Source organism: Sphaerodactylus townsendi, linkage group LG05 (genome assembly GCF_021028975.2).
Source record: "Sphaerodactylus townsendi isolate TG3544 linkage group LG05, MPM_Stown_v2.3, whole genome shotgun sequence".
NCBI classification, from domain to species: Eukaryota; Metazoa; Chordata; class Lepidosauria; order Squamata; family Sphaerodactylidae; genus Sphaerodactylus; species Sphaerodactylus townsendi.
In genome coordinates, this window is record NC_059429.1 from 24,450,620 (window position 1) to 24,463,389 (window position 12,770).

Sequence of the window (12,770 nt, forward strand, 5' to 3'; positions counted from 1 at the left end):
TGACTTGTACCTCGCACGCTTTTCCCATGACGGTGACCCCAACTACCCAACTTGGACACTTCCCTTGGCACACCACTGCCAAGAACCCTGTCTGAAACCTGGAAACGCCGATGAGCCCCGTGAGGAAAGTCGGGACCAATTTCCTTGTCTCCATTGCTGAATTTCTGGAGCTTCCTATCCGTCTGAGCCCCAAGCACAAAAGTCTGGCCCGGCGTGCCAGCTGGCGGAGTTAAGCTAATACCTGGGTTGTAACCGGATTGTCTGTAAGCCGCCCTGAGCCTGCCATGGGCATAGACATTCAATAATAAGATTAATAAATGAAATAATGACTAATATTGCAGCATGTAGCCGTGAGCCTCGAGTCAGTGCAGCGGACGCCAGAATGAACGCCAGAATCATAACGCCCTTTGGGTAAATGAGTATGCAGTGGCGTAGTGGTTACAAGCAGGTGCACTCTAATCTGGAGAGCTGGGTTTGATCCCCTGCTCTGCCACTTGAGCTGTGGAGGCCTATCTGGGGAACGAGATTAGGCTGTGCAGTGCACTCTTCAACACATGCCAACCTTGGGCTAGTCACAGTTCTTCTGAGCTCTTTCAGTCCCACCCACCTCACAGTGTGTTTGTTGGGGGGGGGGGGGGAAGGAGACTGTAAGCTCCTTTGAGTCTCCTTACAGGAGAGAAAGGGGGGGGGGGTATAAATCTTCTACAACGATTGCAACTTGGTATGAATGTGGAGTGCGGAATCCGTTGGATTCTGCACAGCACACAGATACCTAGAAGTTGCAATCGTTGCAAATGAAGGAGGGCTCCTGTTTTATTTCGCGCCGCCACCCACCTGCGATGGCTGCAATGCCCAGCCCCAGACGCCGCCCCTCGGCTCCTGGGGAAGAAAGAGGCGGTGCAGGAGGCAGCCTCTGCCCGGGGCGGCGAGGAAGTGAGCTCACCCAGCCGACCGGCAATAGCAAAGCAGAGGGCCGTGGTGCCACTGCGCGTAACGGTGCTGCCCGGCTGGTTGGCGTGCGCCCTGCGGCATGGCGAGCTCTCGTGTGCCCTGGCTGTGTTGCTGCCTGTGCTTGGTGGTGCTGGGCGCCCAGGCGCACGCCGGCCAGCCGAGGCCCCGGGAGGGCGGGGAAGAAGCGTCCGGGTCGGCCCTGCTGGGTGCCCAGCCCTACGAGCGGCTGCAGGAGCACTTGGGCACTGTCCGCGCCCTTTCCAAGCGGTACTGGCGGGCGCTGGCCTGCGGGTTGTGGCAGCAGGAGTGCGAGAGGGAGGAGGAGGAGGAAGACGAAGAAGAGGGAGCGGAGGAGGAAGGCGAAAGCGAGACGGTCCGGGAAAAGCAAGGTCAGAATTGCTGGGGGTTTGTTGCTGTTTCTGTTTCTCTTCACGAGACTGCTTAGTCACACGTTACCGTTGTAGAGAAGGGAAGGAGGATATTCAGGCTGCTTTTCAGCATTTAGAGGCGTTTGCTAAGGAATATTTTATTTATTTATTTATTGAGTTTTATATACCGCCCTACCCCCCAAAGGGCTCTGGGCGGTGAACAACATAATTATACAACATACAATTAAAAACCCATTAAAAGAAACACAGCGGTCCGCATAATAAAACAGCGTCAGCAATAAAATTCTTATTAAAACCCTCCCAAAGTGGGGGGGAAGGGTCCCATGGATGGTAAAGGGACCCCAAACACAGGAGACTAAAGTGACAACCTGCCTGCCTCCCTCCGTGGGGTGTAATCCAGCATTAGAGACTGTTTGACATTTGCCCCGAAACGAGCCACTAAAACTCTGGAGTGGGTGTGGAGAGTCAGTGGCACTTTTTGATGGAAATACTGTCTGCAAACACAAATTGAGCTCTCCAGAGCAAGAAGGGTTTCAGACTTGCATGCACGTTTCCTCACTGATATATTATTATTACTGTAGCGAAACCTGTACTTAAAATGTGTATTCCTTTTAATGTAGGCTAAATTGGAACAGTCCATGCCAGCATTTCAGAGCTCTTTCTCCTTCAGGTTTAGATCCTTAGTTTGAGACTGAGGGGAAAATGTGCTTGCGTCCCTTGCTTCGGCTCATAGGCCCCTTCCGCATGTGCAGAATAATGCACTTTCAATCCATTTTCACAACTGTTTGCAAGTGGATTTTGCTATTCCGCACAACTGCAAAGTGCATTGAAAGTGGACTGAAAATGCATTATTCTGCATGTGCGGAAGGGGCCCGAGTCTGTTGCAGCAGAAGTAGGCAAGAGGCCAGTGGTGCAAACAACATGTGCTCCCACAGCTTTCCTGAGACAGAGCACTTTTAAACAGACACCTGGCTGGGGAGTTTAGCGCTGTTTTACAGTGTTCATTCTTACTGTGCAGCTCATTTTGTTTTGTGCTGTGTTTTCTGCATAGGTTTGATACATAACGTTGGGTGTTTTAATAGCAAGATCACAACAAATCACATTAAGTTGGCCTCTGAGGACAGGTCTGCAGAAACGGACTGAGGGTGTTCCCAACTGCAACCACATTGAAATTTAAGGGACAAGTAGAAACAAACTCCAAGCTTTACCACATTATGCAGTCCAACTGTTCTTAGTTATTTGAATATAGTGCTTCCTAGTGAAACTTTGATGAAGGTGGTGTAGTTCTTGTCAGGTTGCAATTGATGGTTTGGGAAGCTGTTTTGAGTGCTGTTTTCTTTGAAAGGAGACTGAGAAAAGATGTATTGTTGAAGACTTTCATGGCCAGAATCAACCGGCTGTTGTGGGTTTTCCAGGCGATGTGGTTGTGGTCTGCTAGTCATTGCTCCAAACTTTTTGCCTGAATCGATAGCTGCCATATTCAGAGGCATGTCATGGTAAGATGTGTTTCTCTCTTACTAAGACATGCCTCTGAAGATGCCAGCCACAGGTGCAGGTAAAACGTTGGAAGCAAAGACTACCAGACCACAGCCATACAGCCTGGAAAACCCACAACAGTCAGAGACTGGCCAGAGGCAGCGTGGTGTAGCTATTAAGATCAGGTGGACTCTAATCTGGAGAACCGGGTTTGAGTTCACACTTCTGAGCAGCGGAGCCTTATCTGGTAAACCAGATTTGTTTCCCCTTGACTAAATGCCTTCCAGGTGACCTTGGGCTAGTCCCAGTTGGTTCAGAACTCTTTCAGCCCCACTTACCTCACAAGGTGTCTGTTGTGGGGAAAAGAAGGGATGGTAAGCCCCTTTGAGCCTCCTCACAGCAGAGAAAGGGGAGTATAAATCCAAACTCTTCTTCTCAAACTCTTATAAAGAAAAGTCAATTCCCAGAGGCTTCTTAACTTCAGCTTATTTTGATCTTACCTACCACCAGAGGTGGGATCCAGCAGGTTCTCACAGGTTCCCGAGAGTAGGTTACTAATTATTTGTGTGTGCCGAGAGGGGGTTACTAATGGGTGATTTTGCCACATGATTTTTGCCTTAGTTACGCCCCTCCTCTCAGCAGTAGCGCGCAGAACTTGAAGCAGTCTAGCAGGAGGTGCAGCGGCATGCGTGGCAGCCTGCGCCTGCGTGCGTTCGTTTCCCACCCAAGGACCGTCGCAGCATCTGCGTCCTTGCCACAGCCCCACCCAGGAATGCCCCGCCCCCGGAATGCCCAGCCATGCTCCCGTCGTGCCCCGCCCAGCCCCATTGGCGCTACGCCACAGTTTGAATCCCACCACCATGGGAACCTGTTACTAAAAATTTTGGATCCCTACCTACCACCTGTGAGCTAGCATCATCTTCAGATTTGCAGTGTCATCCTAAGCAGAACTACACTGAAGTGAGTGGGTTCAGAAGGGAGTAACTCTGCTTCGGATGGTGCTGTGAATCTGCTTCCATTGTAGAATGAAGTAATAGACTCTTGAATGGGTACGCTATATCCCACTATGTGAAGCTGCAGGTGGAGAAGGTAAGTTTTCCGTCCTCCTTCACATGGATCCTGGGATGCTTGGGAGAAAGGCAGGTGTACAGATATTTAGAGCAAATCCATAAGAACATAAAAAGAATCCCATAAGGTTAGGCCAGTGGTGCCAACCTGTTACTCTGGTGGAACACAGGGAGTCGAGGCACACACCTTCCCCTGATGCTGCCTCCCGGCACTGGTATTCAGAGGTTTGCTGCCTCTGAATATGGAAGTTCTGTTAACTGACCAGCAACCACTGATGGAAATCTTCTGCATGAAACTGTCCAATCCCCCTCTAAAGCTTTAAATAGTGGTCATCACTATTTTCACTGGCAGTTAATTCCACATTTTAATCATTCTTTGGGTAAAGAAATGTTCTTTTCATTGTCAAAGGCTTTCATGGACAGAATCACTAGGGTGTTATGGGTTTTCCGGGTTGTATGGCCGTGTTCCAGTAGCATATTCTATGCCAGCCACAGATGCAGGCAAAACGTCAGGACAGAATGCTACTGGAACACGGCCATACAACCCGGAAAATATGCAACACCCAAATATTATTTTTGTCTGTCCTGAATCTTATTCATTTTGTCCCTTCTGAATTTGGAATCTGAACCAATTTTGTAAGATTTGTGAATGTGCAAGAGAGGGGGAAGACATAAGGTCCAGTCTTCATCCGTGAGTGAAAGGGTGATTTGCTTCTTTCTTTTTCAACATGGGGTTGACTGTCTTCTAGGGTGGCACCTGCCTGTTATGAGTGAGATCCTCTCCAGCGTGTACTGCAGCTTCGGCAGATGTTGTGCAACGGGAGACTGCAGGGTGACCAACAACATCACAGGTAAAGGATACTCTCCAGAAGGTGTGGAATAGCCCCAACCCTCCTCCTACATTAGGCTGTTCTAGGTAGCACAGGCTGAATCCCTAAGTATAGTTCCATGGGAATAAGCCCGACGGTATAAAATGGGATTTAGTTCTGGGAACCTCCTGAAGAGAGCTTCCGGATCTCCCACGGTCATGAAAATATGGCTAAAGTTAATCATGACTGTGACCCGTCAGAATCAAGGAGGCAAGTTAATTACAGATAATTTATTCCTTTGCGTTCAGCTTAGTTTGGCCAGCTTTGATTGGATTGGGGCCAAGAGGGAGAAAAGAAAAAAGCTCTCATGTAAAATTCCATGAAGGGCTGGGATTTTTATTGCAACTGGGCACAGATTCTTTTTGCACGCTCCAAGTCCTCCAGTAGACAAACATAACATCATATTACCGTGTTTCCCCGAAAATAAGACAGTGTCTTATATTAATTTTTGCTCCCAAAGATGCACTATGTCTTATTTTCAGGGGATGTCTTATTTTTCCGCTCCACAGCTGCATGCTTTGGTCAACAGGCATGCTTCCAAACAAAAACTTTGCTATGTCTTACTTTCGGGGGATGCTTTATATTAAGCACTTCAGCAAAACCTCTATGACGTCTTATTTTCAGGGGATGTCTTATTTTCAGGGAAACAGGGTAGGTAAAGGCAAGGTAAAAGGGGTCACCTGTGCAAGCACTGAGTCATTACTGACCCATGTGGTGACATCACATCATGACGTTTACTAGGCAGACTGTGTTTATGGGGTAGATTGCCATTCCTTTCTTCAACCATCCAACCATCCTTTCTCCAACTTGACCCCCAAACTTGGAAGGATGGACAGCTGATTCAACCTTGAGCCAGCTACCTGAAACTGACTTTTGTTGGGTTGAAATTCAGGTCATGAGTAGAACTTTTGGCTGCCATTTACCACTCTATGCCGTGGGAACTGTATGTTGTGTGTTCTTGCACACAAAGATAAAGTTCTGTATTCTGCTATACCCTGTATTCTGCAGCAAGAGAAGCTGGATTCTACAACTTGTAGGAATTACGTACATTTCAAATGCAGCCTGAGTTTATGATTTTGCTGAATTTATTCTTCTTGGAAGTTCAGTCTTGCTGTGCTTGTGCCTTAGGACTCACCAGGCCAGCAGGCCGGGACCAGCCCAAGATGCAGTTTTGATTTGTTTATTAGCTTGTTAGTTTATTTAGATAGTAGGGTTGTTTTGTGGGTTTTTTGGTAAGATGCTTTGAGTGTTCTGGGGGAGGAAAGCTGGGTATACATACTTGAATAGAAATCAGGAGGAACAGTGGCCCTTTACAGGAGATCTTATGTAGCTGCCCTTCTGATCTGAGACAACCATAAACATACTTTCCTATCCGTAATGGTGAGAAATTCGCTCTTTAAAATTAGTTTTTTAAGAAGCTGGGGAAGCGGGAAGCTGCAGCCTACGTTATATAAATAGGGGATGATGATCACCACCTACCTCACAGGGTGTTTGTTGTGAGGGGGGAAGGGCAAGGAGATTGTAAGCCCCTTTGAGTCTCCTGCAGGAGAGAAAGGGGGGATATAAATCCAAACTCTTCTTCTTCTTCTACCAAAATGAATCTTGTAGGAGGCAGGGCTGTTCATTCTTTCCCTGGTTTCCACAGCTCTGATTTCATGGAATGAACTCCTAACAATGATGCCTTTTTTTCTTCGCTGTGTGCTTCCGCTCTCAACTGCGGGCAATAGGCTTACAGTATTCCTTCCCCTTCTCCTCTTTTGTATAGGATTGGAGCTGGATCTTAGCAGGCGACTTCACGGACAACATTTGGCAAGAAATGTGGTTCTGAAAGCGGTTCAAGGCTTCCTGGAGACTCCTCAGCCAGAAAAAGCCCTGGCCCTTTCCTTCCACGGCTGGTCTGGTACTGGCAAGAATTTTGTGGCCCGGCTAATAGCGAAACACCTTTACCGCGATGGCCTCAAGAGTGAATGTGTCAAGGTCTTCATCTCGCTATTCCACTTCCCCCATCCAACGTATGTGGACTCGTATAAGGTGAGATGTGTTTTTGACAGAGGCAAATTGTCAAGAATGCACAGGAAGCTACAGATGAGGACAAATGATGAGTGAGAACTTCCTTAACATTATTATTCAATAATTGAATCCTGGCCTTCCTGCAATTAATACAGTATAAGCACCTTCCACTTATGGGGGAAGGGACGTCCCATTCTTCCTTCCCTTACTGGTCCCTGTTGGTCTGATGTAAGTGGCCAGATGATCGATGAAGGTGGTTCAACTAGGAGTAGAAAGCATGATGGACAGACTTGCCTCACCAAGTCTCCTTCCTTCCCAGCAGGCAGTTGGGGGTGGGGTTGAGAATAAAGTGGTCAAACCCCCCTCCTCCCCACCAGGTTACCTGGCCAGTTGTGGTAGAGTAGACTTGGAGCAGAAAGTATGCAGAAAGACAACTGCGGTCAGATTGTTATTGACATTTCACAACACTCATGAGATCTCAGCATTTTCTGTTTGAGTTCACATCATTTCTATGTTTCGAGATTTTTGGAAATCCTTCTGCATTTTTTAAAAGTTTCAGGATTTTTATGCAAACCTAGGCATCCCACATTTGCAGAAACTCCTCTTGTTGTACCTGACTCAACATGTGGAGCATTTGAACTGTACTCTGGGGCCTGTTCAGGAATAAATGTATAGATTCAGTCTTGCTACCTGTTGCATCTGCTCTGTGTGTCATTTCCCACTTTGTAACTCACACCTGCTCCATCTGTCTACTCAGGTCCAACTAGCGAAGCAGATCAGTGAGACGGTGCGGCTATGTCAGCAGTCACTCTTCATCTTTGATGAGGCCGAAAAACTTCATCCCAGCCTCCTAGATGCCATCAAACCCTACCTGGATCATTATGACAGTGTTGATGGTGTAGATTACCGGCAGTCCATCTTTTTATTCCTGAGGTAAATTTTTTGTTTAAAAGGTTTAAGGTCATAGAAGGGTTTAGAAGTCTGATTGCACAAGAAGGGGCAGTGTCTTGTCCAAAATCTAGAGACAATTATCTAGAGACTTTATTTCACAAGAGCCTTTTTCCTCAAGGGAAGATGGTAATTACTGGGAAAGGCATTGTTAGTGGAATGGATCTACGGGGCTGAACCCAGTGCTTCTGGTGGAAAGAATCCATGCAATTAAACCCTGCTTTCTCCCTCTCCCCTTTTATCCTTCCTTCTTTGTAAAATTGTGGGGGGGGGGGAGTAAGTTGCTCCAACCTTGGTTAATGTTGTAGTGTCATCTGTATTTTATTTATTAAATGATCTATTTTTCCTTTATTATTTTATATGCTATTTTAGGAAATTGTGTCCTATGAGTATGTTGTAAGCAGCTCTGAGCCCACTTTGAGAGGAGAGAGCAGGATATTAAACCAAATACATAATAATGATGGTGATCATGTATCCAGTTCAACTTGTTTTTAAAATAAAGAGGCTGTGTTATGGAATTGTGAACCAATTGTGCTTTATAAGCGTTTTGTTATTCTGGATTCTTTTACCTCCTTTTTGTTTTGGGGACCATAGGAAGATTCTCATATTTGTATGTTAGATTCCTTGTTCTGCACAAACTATCCTCTTCCGATTTTCTTGTTTGACTTGCTCAGTTCACCATCTCCTGCCCTCTTGATATTTCTGGGATCCCTGCCAATTCTCTTGATCTTTTGCTGACTTTTGAACGAGTTGGAGTAGGGCCAGATCTTATCACAACTTAAGCATTTCCTGCACACACACACAACTGGGACATACTGCTGTGTACATAACCTTGATGCACACCTACTGAGTGCAGAGCAGGGTGGATCAAACTTTTTGCTCAAGAGCCTCTGGTTTCTCCCCCTGGTGGGTGGAAGCCTGCTACCCCATCACCTGTGCTTCCCCACTGACAGCTGCCCCATCTTCTGTATCCTATTCATGCCCCATTGCAACCAGACTGGGGGTGTGGAATGTTAAAAGAAGGATGCAAGGAACAGATCACTTAAGAAGTCTTTGGGAAGCTCTCAGTCCAGAGCTACTTAAAAAGTTGCTGTATTAATATCACAACCAGCTAGCTTCAGTTTCTTTTGCAAGCTGGTTCTTTTCCCCTGCTTCCTAGGGTGGCTGGGTGTCTGACTAAAATCCTAGAGTAAGGCATGCCTCCTGCAGCTGGGATGAGTGGTAGAGAGAGGAAAGCATTGTTTTTGGGGGAAAGTGTTTGTTCTAATAGGGAACAGGTCATCATGAGCTAGAGGATGGGCTATATTTCCACAGCCAGTGGCTGTCTTTCCCTCTTCTCTGTTCTGTTTTTAGGGTGGCAGGTCTGGGCAATTGGTCTGCTTTTAGTTTTTTTGTGAGGAAGCTGAGAGAAGTTGCTTGTTATGGTGCCACTGGATCCTACTGTTCCAGGTTCCCTGGAAAGGTGGCACAATTCTTCCCCCACCCCCAAATTTTTTTTGCTCTTTTCACTTCTGCTTTTCAGTAACACTGGAGGCAACATCATCAATGAAGTAGCCTTACACTTCTGGCGAGCCGGTCGAACCCGAGAGGAAATCACCATGGAGCATTTAGAACGCTACCTGAGGATGGAGCTGCTAGACTCCGCAGGTAAGATGCTCTGCAGGTGTTTCTCATGTACTATCACTGTTCCAGCTTATGGGGACTAGAAAGCAATTTCTTGCTTTGCTAGGAGAGAAAAACAGTACATGTGTACACAGTGCTGTGGATTGGGCTTAAGCTGCTAACATGAAGCACATGTATTAATTCCTACCCTGCTTTACAGATGATTGTCTTGGAATATATATGTGGATTGGCAGGCCAGGACTGGCTGTGATTTCCTGTCAGGCAAATATCACTGTTGCTACATGAGGAACTGTGTTTCTGTATGCACAGAAGGCAGCAGGCATTTGCTACTGCAGCCAGCATAATTTTTTACTATTTTCAAAATGTGGACTATAAGCCTCTTGGGACAGGGAAATCTGTGTCTTTAGCTGTCAGGATTTTGAAATGCAACACATGGACTGATGGTGCTGTGAAAACAACAGCTTTCCAACCAGTGGCGTAGTGCCAATGGGATGGGGATGGGGGGTGGTACGCCCCGTGCGCGTGCCGGTGCATGGGCAGGGCAGGACATGGGGTGCACATGTGCCCCTGGCGCCATTCCCCCTCGCTCTGCCCGTTTCCAACCCAGTGAGCAAAGCAACTACGACCAAATGCCCCATCAGCCATCTTTTCTGTAGCTTTTGACTAAAGTCTCTGGGAATCAAAATGTGCAATACCATAGACCTCCACCAGAGCCCGCTGTTATTATTTGCGACAATCAAGGTACATGACCCTTAGGGAATTCAACACAATAGATCCCTGCCCCAAGAAACTTACAATCTATAATGGTACACAACAGCGAGATATACAATCTCCAGTGTGCTGTACACTGAGACGCTCAGGTTCAAATCCCCACCACTCTGACGTGGTGATCTTGTGATAGTTACCTTCTTTGTACTCCCTCACAGGGTGGTTGTAGTGAGGATATAGTAAAGGAGGGAAGCACAAAGTAAGCCTCTTGGAGTCCTCCATTGGGAACACAGTCTGTTGAATCTGAATGTCCCTCAAGTGTGGGGCTAGAGCTAGATTCACCAAATCTATTGAATAATGGATAGCTCTGCAGAAACTGTCTACACATTTAGAATCATAAGGACTGGATTTTTGCTTGTGCACAAACTGTGCTTTCTTGGAGACATATTCTGAACATGCGCCCCACTTCACGTACAGTTTTGTAATTCCTTGTATTCTTATTACCTGCCATCAAGCCATTCCCCTACTTCTGCACCCCAGATTGTACAAGTTCTGGAAATATGTCTTTGGAATGAAGCATGGAAAAATATCATTAGAACATCAAATCTGGATTCTTTGGAAAGAAGTGGCAATGTCAGCATGTGTAGCCTGTATCACGTATACTTTGTGTTGTTTTCAGGTGATGGTTCTGCTCACAACTGCCTTCTAAAAGAGAACCTGATTGACTTCCTGGTGCCGTTCCTACCCCTGGAGCATCGTCACGTGAAGCTGTGTGCTCGGGATGCCTTCTTGGCCCGGAACCTACCCTTCACTGAGGAGGCGCTGGACGAGGTTGCAAGGATGATGGTGTTTGTTCCCAAAGAGGAAGAGCTCTTCTCCGTCCAAGGTTGCAAATCAGTCTCCCAGCGTATAAACTACTTCCTCCCCTGACTGTGTCTCGGTTTTACTGCCCATAAATGCTGCAGTGCAACCAGTTCTACTTCCTCTTGCACAAGGGCTAGCTAAGATACAGTGCACTATGAGAGGATATTAAATCTCCCTGTGAACTGGGGGCTGTCAGGCTGGAAGAAACCAATATGAGTTGCAGGACTCATATTGGAGGAGTTTTTAACAGGTTCACAACTGTGTAGCTGGAATCTACACTAATGGTACTGTCAAAGAGACAGTGACAAGTATAATTTTGAGGATCACAGGATTGTTACTTTGGGCCTTTTGTGCTGAATAAAGAGCAGAGATAAAATTTGCTGAATAAAGAGCAGAGATGGACCTTGAACAGAAAAAACTCTTTACCTCAAAGAAGATCAAGACTTGGCTTGAAAGTTGTGCTATTTCTTTGGATGATTTTGTCTAAAGGCTGAAATGGTTTTCTGTCTGTTTGGAAACTAGATGGGACTGGAATATTTTCTAGCCACGCTATAGACTTTTTATGGAGCTCAGCATTAAGAATCAGGTAGTCTGCCCCCCTTTTGATGACTTGATTCCCATTTTGTTAAGTTACAGGATCATGTTTCTTAATCTGGTGTTGGGGCTGTGGGGGGTGGAAAGTGTTGCGCATACATGTTTGGAGAAGCTGTGGCCAATTGCTTATCTCAATGGTTCCCAAACTTTTCTGGGCTGCTACCCCCCTGGCTTCCAGGACCCATCCCTAGCACCCCTCCCTCCACATACTTATGAACGGTCTACTGCAAACTCAAAATCGGGGGAGAGTGCTGCTGCTTTTTCTTTTAAATCTTGCCTTACAAAGCAACGAGGACGGGGCTCTTTGCCTTCAAGCCCCCCTCCCCCAGGGCTACACAATGAAGAGAGTGCTGCTATTTTTCCTTTTAAAAAATATTGCCTTGCAAAGCAGTGGCAATGGGACTTAGCTCTACCACCCTCACCCCAGGCTACACAGGTAGGAGAGTGCTACTGGTTTTCTTTTAAAACTCACCAGTCACCACATGGCAAGGATGGAAGGACAAGACCTCTTTCCAGCTGGCACAATCCCTGCCTCTACCCCACCCCCCCTTCCACAAAAGTCCTCACCACCCTCCTTGATGTTTCCACCACCCTTAGGGGGAACGGTATTGTCCACTTTGGGAATCTCTAGCTTATATGAACCCTTGCCTGGTGCCAAGTCAGACTGCTGATTGATCAAGGCCAGTATTGTGAGTGGCAGTAACTGTCCAGAGTCTCAGGTAGCAGTCTTTCACATCCTTATACCATGATAGTTTTAACTGGCGTTGCTAGAGACTTAACTTGGGACTGTCTGTGTGTGTGAAACAGATACTCCAACACTGAGCCATGTTTCCCCTCCCCTGTCTTTCCCAGCATGCATCAGTGCCATAAGAAACTCACACGTACTGTGGATTTAAAGCTGGGGTGCCATGCTGCTGTATTCACAGTGTATACGTGCAATTGGTGTCCAAAGTGTCCAAAGTCAAAATTGCATGGCCCAGTACAGCGATGCACTTCCAACCTAGCACTGTGCTCGGCTGTGTATGTTGAGCAATAAAGCAAACTCTGTTTACATGAACCAGTGTCTGCGGTTATTTCACACTTCCATCTAAGTAAACTAAAGTTTGGCACAGTCACCAATTGCTGTTGAAATTGGAAACGTGGCTAAACTTTGCATCTGAGAATGATTACTTACCCCCGTCTAGACAGATTGGAGAGGCGATGCAGCTGCCCTGTGCATGCATCTGTCCAGCTGCCAGCAATTTACAGGTGGGCCCACTTCATGTAGAAGG

At 46.7% G+C, this 12,770-nt stretch overlaps 1 protein-coding gene across 1 annotated transcript; it reads left to right on the forward strand.

Moving 5' to 3' along the window:
- The first annotated feature begins 933 nt into the window (after positions 1-933).
- TOR3A (torsin family 3 member A) lies at positions 934-12,556 on the forward strand. The gene is made up of 6 exons (XM_048495816.1): positions 934-1,340; positions 4,633-4,734; positions 6,518-6,783; positions 7,520-7,695; positions 9,233-9,357; positions 10,721-12,556. The coding sequence occupies exons 1-6, from the start codon at positions 1,031-1,033 to the stop codon at positions 10,969-10,971; spliced, it is 1,230 nt and encodes a 409-aa protein (XP_048351773.1). The 5' UTR covers positions 934-1,030; the 3' UTR covers positions 10,972-12,556.
- The last annotated feature ends 214 nt before the right edge of the window (positions 12,557-12,770 follow it).